Raw genomic sequence first — 18616 nt, forward strand, 5'->3', positions numbered from 1 at the left:
TTTTTTTTTTTTTTTTTTTTGGAGACCGGGTATCGCTATGTAGTACAGCCCAGCTTTGAACTCACTATGTTGCCCAGGCTGGCCTCAAACTCACAGCGATGCTCCTGCTTCAGCCTCCCAAGTACTAGGATTTCAGGCATGTGCCACCATGCCTGGCTCCATTCATTTTTAAGAAAATGCCAAATACCCTATTCTAAATAAATTTCCTGTTGTTTTTTCAAGTAAGAATGGTGTTCTATTGGGACAGAATTTCAGCTCAACTGCAAGTGCTTTTCCTCTAGATAATTATCTCTGTGTGCACCAGGAAGGCTTAGTGCAGGCTTCCTCTCATTGCACAGCATAGGAAAAAGATTCCGGTACCAAGATTCAAGACTGAACAGGGAAGAAAAAAAGTTGGATTGTGTAATATCCAAAAAACCTGAGAGTCCTTTTTCTTTATAATACTGAGCTGCATGAACTGAGGCACTGACCCAATAATTTTGTTTTATTACATTATAGCCTTTTAAATAGCACTGTAAAAGAATTGAAAATAAAATAGGAGAAAAATTTTAACTAGGGATTAAACCCAGGGGTTTTGCAATGAGCTACATCTCCAGCCATTTTATTTTGAGATGAGGTTTTGCTAAATTGCCCAGGCCAGGCTCCAACCTCTGACCTCTACCACAGGCTCCCAGAGTCTGGGGTAACTGTCACATCACCCTGAGGGCTTCACTTTTTTTTTTTTTTTTTTTTTTTTTTTTGGTACCGGGGATCAAACTTGGGTCCTTGCACTTGCGAGGCAGGAGTGGAACCACTGAGCTAAATCCCTGGCCCTGAGGGCTTTATCATTATATGTATTTCTACCTATTTTCAAATATTATAAAAATTTGACTGGTTTGAAGCAAAGAATGGAGATTATCTGGACATTCAGTGTGGTTTGTGTAATAGTGATTAAGGTCCTGTGCAGTCCTCAGTATTACTGACCCACAAGGGACAGTGATGTGTGAATGGCAGCTGGTAAAACCTCAGCAAACTTGGCTGGGCGTGGTGGTGCACACCTGTAATCTCAGCATGGGGGAGGCTGAGACAGGAGGATCACTGTGAGTCTGAGGCCATCCTAGGCTACATGGTAAGTTTGAGGCCTATTTGAAGTGTGTGTGTATGTGTGTGTCTATCTGACGTGTGTGTGTGTGTGTGTGTGTGTGTCTCAAAAAAAAACTAAATGGGTAATTTTTACTGCTTTGCTGAGGACATCCTTAGGTAAACCTGACCTTTTTATATACTGTGAGTATATAACAGTGACAAATATGAGTGTAATCTTTGACATTCTTGACGCATGGGGCCAACACTTTTACCTACTGTTGTTTTTGTACTAAGAATGCAAATGTCATCCCCATAAAAAGAAAAAGGCCCATCTGGTATTGTTGTGAAAATAATTCCGATCTGTAGATGTCCACAGTCAACAGACCACACAGCTGAATACGTTTTTATTGTTGTTGTTGTTGATGTGTTTTTCAGGGTGTGATTTTCTCCCATTTATAATGTGTTTTTATGCCTTTTATTGACGATTTTGAAGTTGTAAATGCTCTAGCTCCACACCAGCCAGTTAATACCAGTGTCTATGGTATTATGCATGTCTCATTTCCATACTGAGGGACTTTTACTACAAAAGAAGTGATACATGCCGTGTCACAAATAAGGCTGAACTTTTTACATTGCTAATCTAGTCTTTCAATTTTGTGTTCGGCACCCTCAAAATCTATTTCAGTTGCAACCTCTAACCCAGGGAAGTGTCTGTCGTGCACGAACTCGACATTCACCTTTACCACCTGCAGGATACTACACCCTTCTGATGTCACTCAGGTTACCCCGAGGTAAGAAGGCCTGGGAATCAGAGCACTCACATGAATCTTTTTAAAATTACCTCTGTCTTAATATCAGAATTTTAATTAATATTCTGTGATGATTTGTCTTTAGAGTAGCCTGTCATATTTTCTCATTTGATCATTATAACTTTGAAACAGGCAGGACGAACTAAGTGTGTGTTTTGTAAAATGAAGAAACAAAGGCATAAAAGTTGAAGTTACTAGTCCAAGGGGGGACAGCCAGCAGATGGCACAGCCAAGGCTGTGCTCAGAGCTTGCCAGACTGCAAGATGTGAGGGACTGGCCTCTCCACACGGCACCTTCACTTCTGCTACCATGTGCAGATTCTGGGGGTTCCAGGAAGCTTCCACTGAGAATCAGAAACCTGTGAAACTTGTGGCTGCTCTTGTAAGGAAAGGATACAGGATGAAATTATCCAAAGAAGAAATGACAGGACAGTCTCTGGGATTGTACATGGGAAACTTCTCTTGTCCTTAGGATTCATTACTTTCTCGACACTGATGTGTGTGCGTGGAATATTGCCAACCAGATAAACTGACTCAAGCATCATTGTCCAAAGTTTTTATTGTGATTGAGGCTTCAGCCTCCAGGAAAGCAACACTGCATGCATGACCCAAAGCCCCTACTCTAACACACATTGTTGATTCTTCTGGCACGGCCAGGCTCATCCTAAGATCTCGTTCGACCATTTCCCCACTCTGACTAAAGCCGCGTCTAGCATTTAGGATACAGATGGCCTCCCAGGCAGACTCTAGACGAGGCCAAATCACTTACTACAAGGGCTTCCTTTGTAAGCCACATGGATGCTGTTTCCATCCAACCAATGCCCTAAAGAAGCTGAGGGAGCTTTCAGGAGTCTGTTGACCTTGGTAGAGATGTGTACTAGAACTAGAAAACAAAGGGGATGCAAGGAGGGCCCAAGAGCAAGGGTGTCAGGGTGGGAGAGTGAGCCCTAGTGTACGCACTGTCTGAGAACATCTCGAAAACCTGCTAAGGTAACCCATGTGTTTGAATCAACTTTCTCGCTTGTGTAGAGGGAAATGTAGTTATGATTCACAGTGCCTATAAAATAGCAAATCAATTGTTTAGATCCAGTAAAGATCCCAGTAAAGTCTATAATAAATATACCTACAGTTCTTCTGCATTTAAAGTCACCAAGATAAGTTTTATGAAATTGGAAATGAAGTCTGCAGTCGGGAAAGGATGGGCAATTTCACAGTGAAGTAGGAAGAGGGAATTGAGAGACTGGGAACACAGAAATTGACTGCACCAGATCAGAGGCTTTAACCACAGAGTAAAATGTGTTTGAATGAATGTTTCAGAAAGTTCACTTCTGACTCTTAAACTTGTATTTTGTTCCTAATCTTTAAAAGTCATGGTGTGATACTGTGGTATTCTGTACTGAAGTAAATACTTATTAAATACTCATAAACATCTCAGAGTGGACAGCTGGCTGAAGAAGAATCCTGTCCATCCCATCACCGTTCCCTTCAGTACATGATTTCTTATTTAATTGTTCTTCCGATAAGAAGAAATACTGTTATTGCTGTCAAAGCTATTAATTATGTTTAATTTCCTAGAAATATATATTCCAAGTCAAGGTTCCATGGATATTAGCATTGTTTGGAATTCGCATTTCTTGAGAAGAATGGAAATTTAATAGACATTTATTGTTCCTCAGTGATGCAAAACTTAATTAGAAATAAGCAGCATTTTGAGTCTTATTACAAAGGATTGTATTTTCTGAAAGGCTGATTATTGTTTCTTGGTATATATTTCACTTTATGGAAAGGAGGTATTAATAAAAATTAAATAGCAGCTTGCGATTGCTTGTCGTCTTAGACTCTCTCCCACATTTTCTTCAGCTCTGGCTTCCCTGCACTGTCCTGTGGAAGCAGCGGCAGCGGCTCATCAAGCACAGCTGTGAACCCCCCAGCCTTGCCCTACATGCTTAGCACGGGTGAGTCCATCACCAACCGACGAGACTCCACGACAACCTTCAGTAGCACCGTGAGCTTGGCCAAACTCCTACAAGAGCGGGGCATCTCTGCTAAAGTGTACCACAGCCCAGTGTCCGAGAAGCCTCTTCTCCAAGTGCGCCCCCAACCTCCGGCCACACCTTCCACACCCCCGAATTCCCCGTCTCATTCACAGTGCGCCTCTCCGGTGTCCTTTGAGCACCGAGTGCATCTCTCTGAAAACTTTTTGGCCTCTCGCCCAGCTGAAACCTTCCTCCAGGAGATGTATGGCTTGAGACCCTCCCGGAACTCTCCTGATGTGGGCCAGCTGAAGATGAACCTGGTGGACAGGCTGAAGAGGCTGGGCATAGCCAGAGTGGTCAAGGCCCCCAACACACGGGCAGATGGGAGAAGCCAAGAGGCAGACATCGGTCTTCAGAAAGCAGACTCTGCTGTGTATTTAAATTCGAGGAGCAGCTTATTGGGTGGGCTGAGGAGAAATCAGAGTCTTCCAGTCATGATGGGGAGCCTTGGTGGCCTGGTTTGCACATCAGCCCCGAGAATGGACGTCCTGAAGGAGGACTGAGGCTCAGTGGTAAGCCAGTCTGTTGTCCAGGGTGGCACAGGAAGGGCAACTGTGCACTGACTTGCGCAGTGTGGTCTGACTAGAGGGAATGTCGCCGAAGGCTGTGAATGTGGAGAGGGACGTGAAGGGTTGGGAACAAAGCCGGGATGAGGTCTGGTAAATTGGAAGTGTAAATGATGGTCTGGGAGTGTCTGGAGACGGGAAAACGAAAGGCCTCATACCCTCCTTCAGTTGAGCTTTCTTGTCTTGAAAATAAAAACTGAGTAGAGAATAAATTCTAAAATATTGAAACCTACCAGAAATATCTTCCCTTCTGCTGAGCTTAGCAGGAGGCTGAGAGAGGACAGCAGCTGGGCTCTGCAGGCAGCAGCTGCTTTACAGGCAGGCACAGCAGGCGCCGTGAGACCTTTGCCCCTGCTGATGTCCGATTAAACCACAAGGCCGGCTCCTGCATGTGCGCAGCACTAGCGAGACAGGGATTTTATGTATTTCACTAGATCCAAGTACAAACTTCTCCTTTCTCTTTTCAAATCTTTGAGACACTGGGGGCCCAAATACCATCTAAATTTGTATTTGTGATTACCAAAAGTTCATTTTTAAAATTTGTATTTTTATACAGCATAAAAAAAACATGGATAAGGGTTAGGAGAGATTTACTGTAAGAAGAAAAATATGAGTCATTTAGAACCAAGGAACCTTGTTTTTATAATATTTCTTCTGGGCAATACAGCGGCCAAGGAGTACAAACATAATTGTCTTTCAGATTTCCTTAGAGGCTGGAAGGATTAAGCCAGAAGTGCAATCTTTAGCAATTAGATTATGTCTTATATTTATATATCTAATTTGTTTTGTAAGGAAAGTTGATTGCAACTTTTCCCAAAGTGCACTATGCATATTTTTAATGAAGATGACATGTATTTGCACAATAATTCTCAGGCACATTAAATTATTATCAACTAAAGTTATAAACCCAGGTGCTTGCTTTGACAGTGTGTGTTGTTTTCGTTTTTTCCTAATGTATGTTAAAACACATCTGCCTCGTTCTTGGTATCTGTGGAATTAAAGAATGAACTTTTTAATGGGAGAGTAAAAGCTACTTTTTCTCTGAGGTTCTTTTTGTGCTAACTGAAGTAGCAGGGCCAGACTGTGAGGTTAGGGGCCAGCATTCAGCATTGAGGCACAAAGATGACCTGGGAGGAAGCGGTCTGTGTTCTTGATGCGGTGTGGGTGTGCTCCTGGCTGGGGGCTGGCTGTGTAGGCCCTCAGGAGGAAAGGAGGTGCAGGCAGGTGAGGGAGTGGCTTACTCTTTTGTTGATAAAAACAGATGTATCACCTGATCTTTTTGGTGCTTAATTTGCTATTGTTTTTACTCCTTTAACCTGACTTAGTTGAAAGGCAGTTTTCTGAAGAATTCTTCATGCCCACTCTGTTCCCTGCTCGCCTGAGCTGGGGTGAAGGGGAGGCGTCCCCTCCTCTCTTCTCCTGTGCTGCTTTCCCTGCATGAAGAGCTTGTGCTCCAAAGTGTAGAAAATCCAACACCTGTGCAGTGATAAGAACGTGTGAGTTCTTCTGCTTTTTAGACTCTTCTTTTAAATAGATGTTTTAAAAACAGGTGATGGAGAGGCATTGCCTCCTTTTCTCCTTTGCCCAGTCTTGAATCTGCGCACACATTTACAAGGTATCCCAGGTCACTATCTGTCCCTGAATAGATCAAGCACTGAAACAGGAGAGGTCCTGATGTTTAAAATTTCTAAATCTCCGAATTCACTTTTTTAAAAATAGCATTTTAATTTCTACTACAGAAAGTAACTCTGGGTTGCTTCCTTTAGTCAGCTCTTAAAGCTATTCATTTGTTCTGTAAGAAAAGGCATTTCCATTACCTGGACATTCACATCTTACAAGAACATCAGAAGTAGTAAAATGTGGGGCCAGGGAGAGGTACAGTGTTAAATTATCAGACTTATACATTGTGTAAATCACTGGAAGCTAGATTTTGTAGTGTTCTATGTTAAGTATAATTTGTATACTTTTTATAATCAATTCCCAGATGATCAATGGAGGCAGAGTGGGTGTTTCAGCATCCAAACGAGCACAGCTGACTAAACAAAACCAGACTTAGGTTTGGAAATGAGATTGATATAGATGTTCTGTCTGAACCAGGAGTTGTAGACTGGAGCATGCTATTCTGTAGAAATGAATCCTGTCTTGACTCTTCTGCAGTCTCTACCTGAAATCATTTTGGTACAGCCTGAGAGTCCGTTACACCAGAATTGTCTGCAGCGTGTGGTAAGAGCTGGAGCCTTACAGCAGGCTCCTCGGCTCACCTGTGTCTCGCTTTAGCTCTGTAGAATCAGTTGAGTGTGCACTTTCTTGCCAGTATGGGAAATCCCAATTTCTTTTAATTCATTCTTTGGCAGTTTTAAGCAATTATACCCCAGGTATTTCTGAATATCCTGTTATCTAGTAAGGGAGATGACCTTTGTGAGCTCAAAATTTAAAGTTCTCCTGAATTATGAAGACTCCAAATCTGTGTAAATAGCCTTAGCCTTAGCCTCTTTGGGGAGAAGTTAATGACTATTGTTAAAGTCATTTTTTTTTTTAAGTTTTAGCTGTTGCCCTTGATTTGACATAAAGATCAGGCTTTGGCAAGGGAGGAAGTAAGAGGCCAATTACAGGTGGGCATAAATGTCTATAAAAATATTTAAAATGTAAAAGACATAGTTTATGCAGTATTCATATCTTGTTATTTTTCTGATTATCGCGGTACATGATTGACGCTGGGTGGGCCTCACGTCACCTTCAGACTTGAGGAACCAGCGCCCTCAGTGTGCTCTGCCTGCGGGTTGTGTTCAGCTGTGCAGCCCGCGGGGTGGCCACAGCGCCCTCTGCGGGGGTATCTGGGAAATGCCACTGTGTAAGGTATGGGACCTGAAGGTTTGTCAGCTGTAAATCAAATAAACATGAGTTAACTTCTTAAAGTTTCCTTTATTTCCCTGTGCTTTTGTTCAAACTTCTCTGCACAGATAACACTGCAGAAAGTCTTTCCTTTATGTCATTTTTTGGGCTAGAAAACCCATACTTGTCAAACCAAAACCAAACAAACCATGGATAGTAAGCAGCAAACAGAGTTTACTGTGTTTCGTAAGTATCTTAAAAATAAAAGACAGAGCTGGGGATTTAGCTCAGTGGTGCCACTGCCTGCTTCACAAGGGTCCAGTGACCGGTCCCTAGTTCGATCTCCGGTACCAGAAAAAATAAATAGACAATGTCAGTGTACATTATAATATTTCCTCAGCAAAATAACAGCAACCAAAAATAAAATCTAAACTCATCAATATTCAGATATTAAGATTCAGTGTGACTGGGCCGGGGATTTAGCTCAGTGGTTCCACTGCCTGCCTCGCAAGCGCGAGGACCTGAGTTCAATCCCAGGTACCAAAAAAAAAAGATTCAGTATGAGATTTTCCTATAATTTACAATTTAATCTTAACAATCATAGCTATTTAGAAATTGTTTTTTAAAAAGTAAATATAAATGTGATTGGACTCCAATAGAAAAGGTCCAGCAATGCCATTTTTCATAATATGGTTTCTGTGTTTTTTAAAGATTCATGTGCTATCCACATAGAATTATGAACATTTAGTGAGGAATAAAGTGTGACACTCTACATTTGGGATATAAAATTTAGTAATACTGCCAGCATTTTAAATAGTGTTTTCTTTCACAAATGAATCAAGCCCAAAAATTTGATAAGGCTAAGGATCTGGGGCTGTGGCTGGCTGGCAGCTTGCCTGTGATAGCCATAAGAAAGTATGAGTAAATCATGCAAAGGGTGGTAGATGTTAGTGCAAAGTACATGGACCCAGATATGTAAAAGCAAAGTATCTCACAAAACTTCATCTTCTTGTCTTCTCAGAGAAATACATCCTTACAAAGCAAGGTTTCCACGTCACATTCAAACAGTAATATGGGCTAGAAGTTTTCACTCACTTTCATATAGTCCGCTGCTACACACATGGCTGTGTTCATCTTCTCCCACAAAGCCTCTGTCCAGGGCTACCCGACTTAGGGCCGCCTTCCATCTGGACCTCCATCTAAGTTTATTCAGAACTGGTATTGCAAAATGCCCTTTCTGTTGATGCAGATGTGCCCTGAAGCATGGTACCTGTGTAATTACTAAGAACGGAGCAAGGCATGGTAGTGCACACCTGTAATCCCAGCACTCAGGAGGCTGAGGCAGGATTGCCATAAGTTCAACACCAGGCTGAACTATATAGTAAGACCCCGTGTTTAAAAAGTGGATATGCTCAGCACCTGGAAATCTCACGCCTATGACTTCCCTCATGTGTACACCCAGCCACAGCACACACCTCAAACCTCATGGTGTCTCTACACAGTCCTTTTGTTTTGAAGGTCAGGGTGGGGAGTGGAGAAGCATCCTGGGGATGATGAAGAGGCCTGGGGCTGGTGGTGATAAGAGCAGGCTCAGGGGGTATGGGTTCTGCTGAGCTCCAGGCCAAGTGCCCCATGTTCTGCAGCAAATGTCTCTGTGTGGCTGCTGCCTGGGAGTGAGCAGAGCACCCTGAAGCCAGATCTCCAGCATCTATCAGTGATCAAAGGGAACTGAGCAGGGTGGAGACAGTTTCCCTCTCTAGAATGGTCTCCATGGTGGAACTGTTGCAGCACTGCCAGTTGCTCCTGGCCAACCATGTATGGCTCCTCAGGAGGCTGCAGCACCACGCAGTATGGTGTCCCTCCCCCAGGTGTAGGCTGATTTTGATAATGTAGCTGTCAGGATTGAGTCACAGCTCCTCATTTATTCAGCTTGTACTTTGTTATACCGTGGGTGCTCTGGTCTTCTCCACCTGTGTTCAAATACTAAGGCACAGTGCTTTGGGGAAGAGTCAGGGTTCCAGTGTTTCTCTAAATTTAGTGAGAGAAAAGATCAGCTGATGTTTCTCCCCTAAAAGCCTTCACGTCTTCCCTCTTTGCTTCTTTGAAGCTGATGGAGCTGTAGTCATGCCCAAGAGGAGAAAAGAATGAAAAATTCCAAAGTAGTGGAAATCAGTGGCCACAGCATGTGGCTGGGATTTTGCTTCAGCACCTGCTCCTTTCTATCTTGGTTTTCAGTCACTTTTCACTCAAAACCCAAATCCTGCTTTTTGCAAATCATAAGAAAAAAATGTTTCTTTAGACAGGGTCTCACTATGTAGCTCAGGCTGGCCTTGATCTCCCTATATAACCCAGGCTGATCTCAAAGTCATGACTGTCATCTTGCCTCAGCCTCCCGAGTGCTGGAATTACAGGTGTGCATCACCAAGCTCAGCATAAAAACACTTTCTTTTTTAATTTGGTTGGTTTTTTGAGACAGAGACTTGCTATGTAATGAACTACATAGCCCAGGCTGGCCTTGAACTTGCAGGGATGGGATTACAGGCATGCACCACCACACCTGGAAAGAACAGTTTTGAATATAAAATTTTACACGATGAACCAACAGGAACACCCAGTCCTAAGATGGAGATGAGTTTGGCTAGATGACTGGTCAAATGTACCAGCTCTTTTCTCTGTAATTTCTTTCTTCCTTCTAAGCTTTGAATGTCTCTTCTCCTGTCTCTGACCCTTCATGTTGTGGTAGCCACAGTGCAACCAGGAAGCTTTCCTACATCCAGCTGAAATGGACATCACAGGGACATCTGCCCAGCTGTCATTACCTTGCCTCAGACTTTGTACTTTATGAAGTTAATAAACCTCTTTGACTTAAACTACTAGTGATCAAGTTACAACAGTAAGTGCTTTAACCCATGGCCTATGTTTTGAGAAATACAATGGACCCTTCAGTTATGACCTGCCTCACATACAACTTGGATTATAACCAGAATTTTAGTGTTCTCTTATAACCAAAGTCTTGAGTTACACCTGAATGCCAGTCTTTCCCATGTGGGGTTTGAAAAACCCTGGGTCAATGTCTGTCTAAGGACACTGAGATCTATGTGGTTAAAAAGTGTGGCCTAAAATTCTACAGGAGAGAGACTTCGAAGGTCGTGTAGAGCAGCCTGAGCCTGAGCCTTCACTTGACCCTGTGGTTGATGACAGTGTCATACAGCAGAATCCGCAGGCTCACAGGTGGACAGTGGTGATGCTGAGAACCGGGGGAGGAACACGCAGAGGAGCTGTCTGCAGAGGAACTTCAACAACTCCTGGCTGAGCAACAGAGAATGGCAGCTGAGGAGCTTTCTGAAGAGGAGGAAGGAGTAACAACAGTCAGTGCAGCAAAATTGTTCTTCTAAATAAAGGAAATCCTGAAAAAATGGACAGAGCTACAAACATTTGTAGAGAAGACCCACCCAGACAGAAAAAGCCAACTGTTGCATTGAGTTGCTTAGTAACAACGCCTTATCATATTACAGAGCAGTGTTAAAGAAAAGACAGAAACAGACAACCTTAGAGTAGTTTTTAGTTCTGAAAAGGCTGAGACCTAGTGAGGTAGAAGCAGGTCTCAGTGGGCTACAGACTCCTAAGGAGAGAAAGGACACCAGAGAGCCAGTTCCCGGTGTTCTTCTGAAGGGGGACTCTCCTTTCAAACAATAACCACCGTCCATTTCACCCTCCCTGCAAGCCAAAGACATCAGCTTGAATGGTGAGTACAGTATGAAATTGTTGTTTCTGGTAAGCTAGGCACATTTGATAACTTTTTGTGAATACACTAGGAAAATTATTGGTGTTTCTGGTAAATTTGCACAGTATACAAGCCCTTTCTAGTGTGAAAATGTTAGTTAAGGGGTGCTTTGGGAGGGTTGGAACACATGGGTATTTCCATTATTTCTTATGGAAAAAATAGTTTTGACTTACAACCAATTTGAGTTACAGCCAACCCTCACAAATGAATTGAGTTTGTAAGTCAAGGGTCCACAGTATAAACACTGGCGTTCCTAGGGCACAGCTTGGTTCTAGGTGTCTCTGTGTGACCTCACTCCCTTCATTTCCAATATTTTCTATCCTGAGGACAACTACATCTGTTTCGAGACCGGACTCTTCTTTTGAACTCCAGGAAACATGACTATTTCGCTCTCTCCCTGGCACCTCAACTTATCCAAAACCGAGCTCATGATCTTCCCCTAAGTTTGTTTATGTCCCAGACTGTCCTATCTTAGTAAATGGCACCACCACTGACTTAGCCACTGGAGCTCGAGACCAGCTACGCCAGTTTCCTTCACCCTGACATCCCATGGTCGCGGGCCTGCTGTGTCTTCTCCTGTCCCCATCCCACTGCTGCTCTGCAGTTGGGGCCATGGTGAGAGCTCGTGTGAATTCTGCTACAGGCGCCAACCTGGCTCCCCTACACCTTTTCGGGGGCCCTCCAGCTGTTGCTCTGCCCCCCATCAGAATGGTTCCTGACACGCAGTTCCAGTCCGGTCACTATCTAAACTGTTGCTTGACTCAGCAGAGGTGCAGCCCTCACTGTAAGCGAGTGAGACTCAAGGTCGGATTCACGGTGCTGAGCTGCCTCCCTCCTTTCCCCACAGTGCCTGGCAAGCAGGAGATGAAGGAGGTGCGGTGAAGGTGTGGATGAATTTAAAACAAGGTTTGTAAAATGGGCTGTGACCCATGAATCATGGAATCGATCTGTATTAGAATCAGCTTTAGCTTTTATTTAGAAAAACAGATATAATGTAACCAATAGGAGTATTATGTCATAAAACAATTAAAAACATATCTTAATGAGTTGTAGTCATAACAACATAAGCAAGTAACTTTCTTATGTTAAGAAAAAGCAGTTTTATTCAGAAAAAGAAGTTTTGAAACCATTAGTAACTGAAAAAGCCCCCTACCCTGGGAGGTGCATACTTTATAGATGACAGAGCTCTAGATTCCAGACAAGCACACTTCATACTCCATCACAGCTTCTGCCTGGCAACTGTGGCCATGTGCCAGGGAAGCTTAGTAGTGCTCCCTAATTCTATTTGCTCTGAAAATGTGTCTTAGACTTATTTTGTTTCACTGCTGATGATGAAAGTGGAAACCCACTGTGAATTCCCCTGCTGTGGATGGTCCATCTCTGCCTTAGAGAACTTAACTGGCTGTGTCTCCAACTTCTCTTTTTAAGAATGGGGTCCCCTGAGCCATTGAGGCGCTACCATTCTGTTTCCATAGTGATAAAAAAAACAAACCTTCACCCGTGTCTGCCAAGGAGGAACCTTGCAAGTCAGGCTCTACTCTAGGTAGAGGGGTGAATTTCTCCTCCTGTCTGACTTTCATTACAACACCAGGAGATGGATTGGATTATCTTCAGAAGTCCTGTTCATGCCAACTCAACCTTTGTGGAAACTCTGGACTAGATTCCATGGAAGTCTGTCTCTGCGCTATACATACTGTGGATTTCTGCTTTGGTTTCTCCAACACTTGGAATACCACTGAAGTTCTGGATTCTGGAATCTCTGAATTTAACCTCAAATGAATTCAGATTTTGTGTTGTTGGGAAATAGTTTCTCTATAATATTTTGGTTTCTTTAAGATACTTGATTTGGGAAGGAACCACATGAGAAAAATCTTTGAGCAATCCAAGGTAAGTTCTTTTGAAAATATATTTTATTTTATTTTTTTCTGGTTGTTTATACTGACTAGTGTCCAGTCCAGTCCTCTTCAGACAAATCATCAGGGCAAAATGAAGAAAAAAAAAATGAAGAGGGAGAAAGAATCCTTACACACACACACACACACACACACACGCACGCATGCATGCACATGCGCGCACACACACCTACACTTTTACAGCTATACAATATAACATCAAACCAGCACAAGTTCAGGAGATCAACTTGGGCTGATATGGAATAGCTATTAGATATCTTGTTGCAGAAAAAGAGCAAGGTGCAACATAGTGTGCAAAGTATACTCTCATTTATGTAAAAAATTAAATATGCACACACAAATACACAGAACATTTCTGGAATGATGCCTAAAAAGACTGTTAACTGGCTTCCTCTTGGCAGGGCCCTCAAAGTTATGGGCTGATTTTTAGCTGGTTTGCACAGTGGCTGACAGCAGATGGCCATTGTCCAAAACCCCAGATGTCCTTCTTGTCACCTTGGCTGTCCCAAGAGCTCATGATTCAGTAACTAGGGTGGGGAGAGTACGGAGGTCCTCCAGTACCTTGATGACACCCAATAGCTCATGCCCATTGCAGTTGTGTTTCTGGTTGTTAAATGTGTTAAATATCACTCCCACGGGTATTTGAAGGGAGAGGACTTCATAGCAGCAAAATTAATAAACACCAAAGCATTGTTACTAGTGAGAAAAAAATAATCAAACATTCATCAATAGAAAACTGGTCAAAATATAAATGAAGCCAGGTGTAGTTGTGCACGCCTATAAACCCCAAATTCTGGGAAGCTGAAGCAGAAGAATCAAAAGTTTAAGCCCAGCCTGGACTTAATTAGCAAGTCCTTGTCTCAAAAAAGAGGTTGGCAGGCCAGGGATTTAGTCCAGTGGCTCCGCCGCCTGCCTCAAGGACCACAGTTCAATCCCTGGTACCATAAAAAAAAAAAAAAAGAGGTCGAGAGGTAGCTCAACGCTCAGCACTATAAACCATATGAATATATTCATATGTAATGTATTCATAAGAAAATTCCCAGACACGGTAACAAATCTCAGTCTAGTTTCAAACATTCTCTTTAAATGTGATTTATAATAATCCAGTGTAGGAGGAGGGGGTGAGTATAGTTGAATGAGATTATCCACAGGTTGATAATTGTTGAAACTATGGGATGAGTGAGTTCATTGTACTCTGTTCTGTTTTGGTCACCTAAATCTCTCCACTGTAAAAAATTAAGTTGAAAAAATGATGATATACTTCTAGTTACTGACATAAAACTAGCTCATGGCGTTATAGAAAAGTTAGGGGTTTTTGCCATTTATGGAAACTATGTAAATATGTTTCTTTAGATAATGAATTCTAGAAAGCATTAACCAAAATATCTTCAGTGGTCATCTCTCAGTGTTAGTGTTTGGGTGATTTTTTTTTTCTCCCTCGGGCTTTTCTGTTATGATTTTCTTTACAATGAACCTTTTTAAAAATATAATACCCAGCTGGGCATGGAGGCACATGCCTATAATCCCAGCACTTGGAAGGCTGACACAGGAGGATTATTGGGAGTTCAAGGCCAACCTGGGCTATACTGAGTTCAGTGCCATCCTGAATTACAGAGCAACACCCTGTCTCAAAAAAGCTTTGAAAAAATGTAATATACAAGTAATCTATCTCCCTAAAGATGTAGAAATAAGTTTCTCTATACAATTTAATTGGTAGTGCTATTCCTTGCACTGACTTTTGAGGACCTACTGTGTGTGAAATGGTGTCTCAAGAACTTTCCTGACACAGCTTTATTTAAGGTACATAGCAACACAATCCAGTATAGGCCACACTGTCCTTATTTTGCCGATGAGAAAACTGAGACTCAGAAAATAGTAAGTTCTTTACAAACTACACCCAAAGTAAGAAGCCTCTATACAAAGGCAGGCCCACTTGATTTCAAAGCTCACAAAAAAATGCTGGTTCAAAATTTTTTTGTTTTGTTTTGTTTTTGGTACCAGGAATCAAACTCGGGTCCTTCAGCTTGCTTGGCAGGTGGCAGAACCACTCAGCTAAATCTCCAGCCCTGGTACAGAACATTTTGGAGAGAAAACTCATAATGCTGACATTCTGGGCCAAGGATCAAACTCGGGTCCTTGCACTTGCAAGGCAGGAGGCAGAACCACTGAGCTAAATCGCTGACCCCCCCATCATTCTATTTTATCTTTTTTTTTTTCATAAGTACTTCATATTTCCACAGACTTTATTGGGGGTTTTTTGTTGTTGTTTTGTTCATCTGATTTTGGTGTGTTTTTTTTGGTACCAGGGAATGAACTCAGGACCTTGGTTTTGTGAGGCAGGCAGCGGAGCTACTGAGATAAATTCCTGGCCCTCCACTGAGTGATTATATAACACATGCAGTTTACTTAAGCATTCTGGCTTTTGAACTCTTGTTGCTGGGACAAAATATCCAACACCGACAAGTTAAAGGAGGAAAGGTTTGTGTTAACTCACAGTTTGTAAAAGTTTCAGTCCATAGTCTCAGGCTCCAAGAGAAGGTGACATAGCAAGGCAGGCAGGAGGCAACAGCAACAAGCTTCCCTCACTTTTGTCCCATCCAGGCTACAAAGCTGTTGGTTAGTGTCATCCAAACCCAGGGTGGGGCTTCCCATTAACCACACCCTGAACTGTGCTAAGTCAATCAGTAGACTAATTTAGTTATCACACACCCTTAGTCCATATTCATACGCCCTCCATCCAGCCACCCCAGAAAACCCTACCTATGAAACAATGAGACTTTGGAAGGACATCTAGATAGAAACCATAATGTTGGAATCATAATCACAACATTTTGGCAGTTTTGCCTGTGGGTCTCTTTCCTCCTGTTGAGCTAGTTACTACAAGGTGTGACTGTAAAAATATGGTGAATGTTTAAATAAGAATTTTAAAAATTATTACAATAGGGCTGGGGATTTAGCTCAGTAGTTCCACCGTGTGCCTTGCAAGCACAAGGTCCCGAGTTCAATCCCCAGTACCAAAAAATAAAATTATTACAATAAAAGACATATTGTCGCTAGTCCCCCTAATACCACTCCTCACTTTGAACACACTTATCCCATTGTTCTCACGACTTTCTGAAGCGGTTCTGGAAGTCTTCTTTCATGAGTGTCTTTTCATGGCTCCCTTTATGTCCTAAATCAATTCAAAATATTTACAGCAGTTTCTGTCAAACCAAAAAATTACACTGCGTCCTCATCCTCCTTATCCCCTGGATCTGGCACCAAGTGACCTCTGCTCTTCCCCAAAGTCAAAGTGACTGTGAGAGGTAAACGTTTTGAATAAATCCAGAATATGGACGCAGCCACAGCAGTGCACCTAACAGAGAAATGTCGGTAATGAAAACCAGTCATTGATTTAGAAACTGAAGTGTGTGTGTGTTTATTTGCTTGAGACAGGGTCTCTCTATGCAGTTCAGGGTGGCCCTGAACTCACTGACTATCTAGCCCAGGCTGGCCTCAAACACGGAGCAATCTTCCTGCCTCAGGCTCCTGGGTGCTGGGTGAGCCACCACACCCGGCTAGAAACTAAAGTTAAATCTCCTGTCATTTTAATGGCTCTGTTGGACTATTGATTTTCATCATAGTTTTGGTGTCTTTATTGTGTATGAAAAATCCATTATAATTTAATATCAATCAAATGGCGTTAAAAATTCATTAAGAAGCCAAGGATTTAGCTCAGTGGTTCTGCTGCCTGCCTAGCAAGGACAAGAACTGGAGTTCCATCCCGGGTACAAAAAAAAAAAAAATTAAAGAAAAGTCACCATTCCTTCCTACCCTGCATACTTACCCGCTCTGCTCTTGAGAATGCTCTGTAGGGGAATGATTTCAACTCCTTTAGCTATTTCTTTTGTACTTTAGCCTTCTACTTCTAAATAATTTGCCTTTACTCTGTTAATATTTTTTGGATTGGTTTGGTTTTTGCAGTGCTCTGGCCTTTGCTAGTTTTTTGTTTTAAACTGCACTGTTGGCCTCCTGGTACAGAGGAGGGGATTTAGCTCTTGCACACCTCCCTCTGCTTCTCTCCAATCCCTTCGGTGCAATAGCTTACTGATTGGTTGGACCAACACAAGTGTCCACGTTGCTGCAGATGTGCATGTACTTTCCTATAATTATACTTATTTTCTTGGACAATTTTTCAACCAGAGTAACTGCACATTTTATTTCTTAGGTTTCTATACTCTCATCGCCAATTTTCACCCTACGTTCTCTGACTCATAATTCTCTGTAACAACTGGTCACAAATTTAGAAGCTTCAAACATCAACTTGTTTTCTTACAGTTCTTAGGGTCAAAGTTGGAAACGGCGCCCCCTGGCTGGAGTGAGGTTGGCAGGCCCGAGTTCCTCCCAGGGCACTGGCTCCTTATGGTTTCTGCAGGCTGCCTGAGGCCGTGCCTTCTTCACTGCAGCTGACTGCAGCCTCTCCCCACCTCAGTCACAGCCACAGAGTCCCTTCTGCTGTGCAAGGTCACAACTCCACAGCTCCAGCCTCAGGACAGGGACGAGTGTGAGGTGGAGCTGTCCCAGCAGACCTGCCAGTGCCAGCAGCGTCACCAGATACCACAGGCTCGAGTCTGGGGCCTTTGGCAGCCACTTCTGTCCACTGCCTTTGCCAGCGAGGAGGTCCCCTGGGCCATGTGAGGTCCTGGTGCCAGCTGTGCTCCCGGTGCAATGCCGTCTCCGCTCCCATTTTCTTGTGTGGTGGAAAGAGAGCTTTCTGGGTCCTGTACCCTCATTTCAGTGGAGTTCTGGAAAAGCAAAGATAAACCACTGTGGGTTTGCCTGACCGTCTATCTAGTAGCCAGCTGTCTAGTACCCTTCACCACAGGCCCGGTGTGTAGACAGCTGGGAAGTCTCTTTCTGTAACCTGGGCAGGTGACCAGGAATGAGAAACCGGGACACTCGCTTGGGCCACACATGAGCCACAAAGCTAGTGTTCTGGAAGCTGTGTGCAGAGCTGGTTGTAAGACTTGCTCTTGACTTCAGGGAGTGCTCATGTGACCTGAAAGGAGGGGAGGGTGTAGGAGTCAGGGAGACTGTGTGCTTCCCTGACTCAGCAACTGTGCTCTGTGAATTTTCCAAGACTCCTTGTAAAGGAGTAAAATGGAGACACCAACAACTGAGCACTTAGTACTGAATTTCTGCAAAAAGAAGACCAAGTCTTGCATTAATTTTTGCTCCAAAAGATGGAATAGGAGTTATTTTCAGGGGATTTTTTTATGTAGAGTGATCTACATTTATTTATTCATTTACTAGTGATGTCATTTTCTTCTGGATCATCGTCATGACTCTCCAAACTCCAAATTCTGGCCTTAATTTCTTGTGACTCCACTTCCTGCAGAACCATTGGCCCAATCTCTCATGGCCAGCAATAGCGCCCCGCTTAAATGAGCACTGCTTGTCTGTGTCACCTGCTTGAGGTGCATTGGCACACAGCTGTCAGCAACTTTACCCCATGAATTCTTCACCCAAGCCCTGACCTCTTCCTGGCTGGGCTTCATAAAGTTTCTATTAAATGAAGTGTTAACTGAAGACTTACAGGACAGGCACTGCAAAAAAAAAAAAAAAAAAAAAAAGGG

At 43.0% G+C, this 18616-nt stretch overlaps 2 protein-coding genes across 3 annotated transcripts in view; both read left to right on the forward strand.

Moving 5' to 3' along the window:
- The window catches only part of Trak2 (trafficking kinesin protein 2), a 67345-nt gene extending 59974 nt beyond the window's left edge, over positions 1 to 7371 (forward strand). For both annotated transcript variants that reach the window (XM_010617529.3, XM_010617531.3), the window contains exons 15-16: positions 1748 to 1853; positions 3731 to 7371. In XM_010617529.3, the coding sequence (XP_010615831.1) occupies positions 1748 to 1853; positions 3731 to 4409 (785 nt within the window). In that variant the 3' untranslated portion in view covers positions 4410 to 7371. The remainder of the gene's footprint in view (positions 1 to 1747; positions 1854 to 3730) is intronic.
- A 5132-nt stretch (positions 7372 to 12503) lies between these two features.
- The window catches only part of Flacc1 (flagellum associated containing coiled-coil domains 1), a 58228-nt gene continuing 52115 nt past the window's right edge, over positions 12504 to 18616 (forward strand). Inside the window, exon 1 of the mRNA XM_010617534.1 lies at positions 12504 to 12975. The gene's annotated coding sequence lies outside the window, so the exon portion shown is untranslated. The remainder of the gene's footprint in view (positions 12976 to 18616) is intronic.

Source organism: Fukomys damarensis, unplaced genomic scaffold, assembly GCF_012274545.1.
Source record: "Fukomys damarensis isolate Sample0158 unplaced genomic scaffold, DMR_v1.0_HiC HiC_scaffold_26, whole genome shotgun sequence".
Taxonomy (NCBI): Eukaryota; Metazoa; Chordata; class Mammalia; order Rodentia; family Bathyergidae; genus Fukomys; species Fukomys damarensis.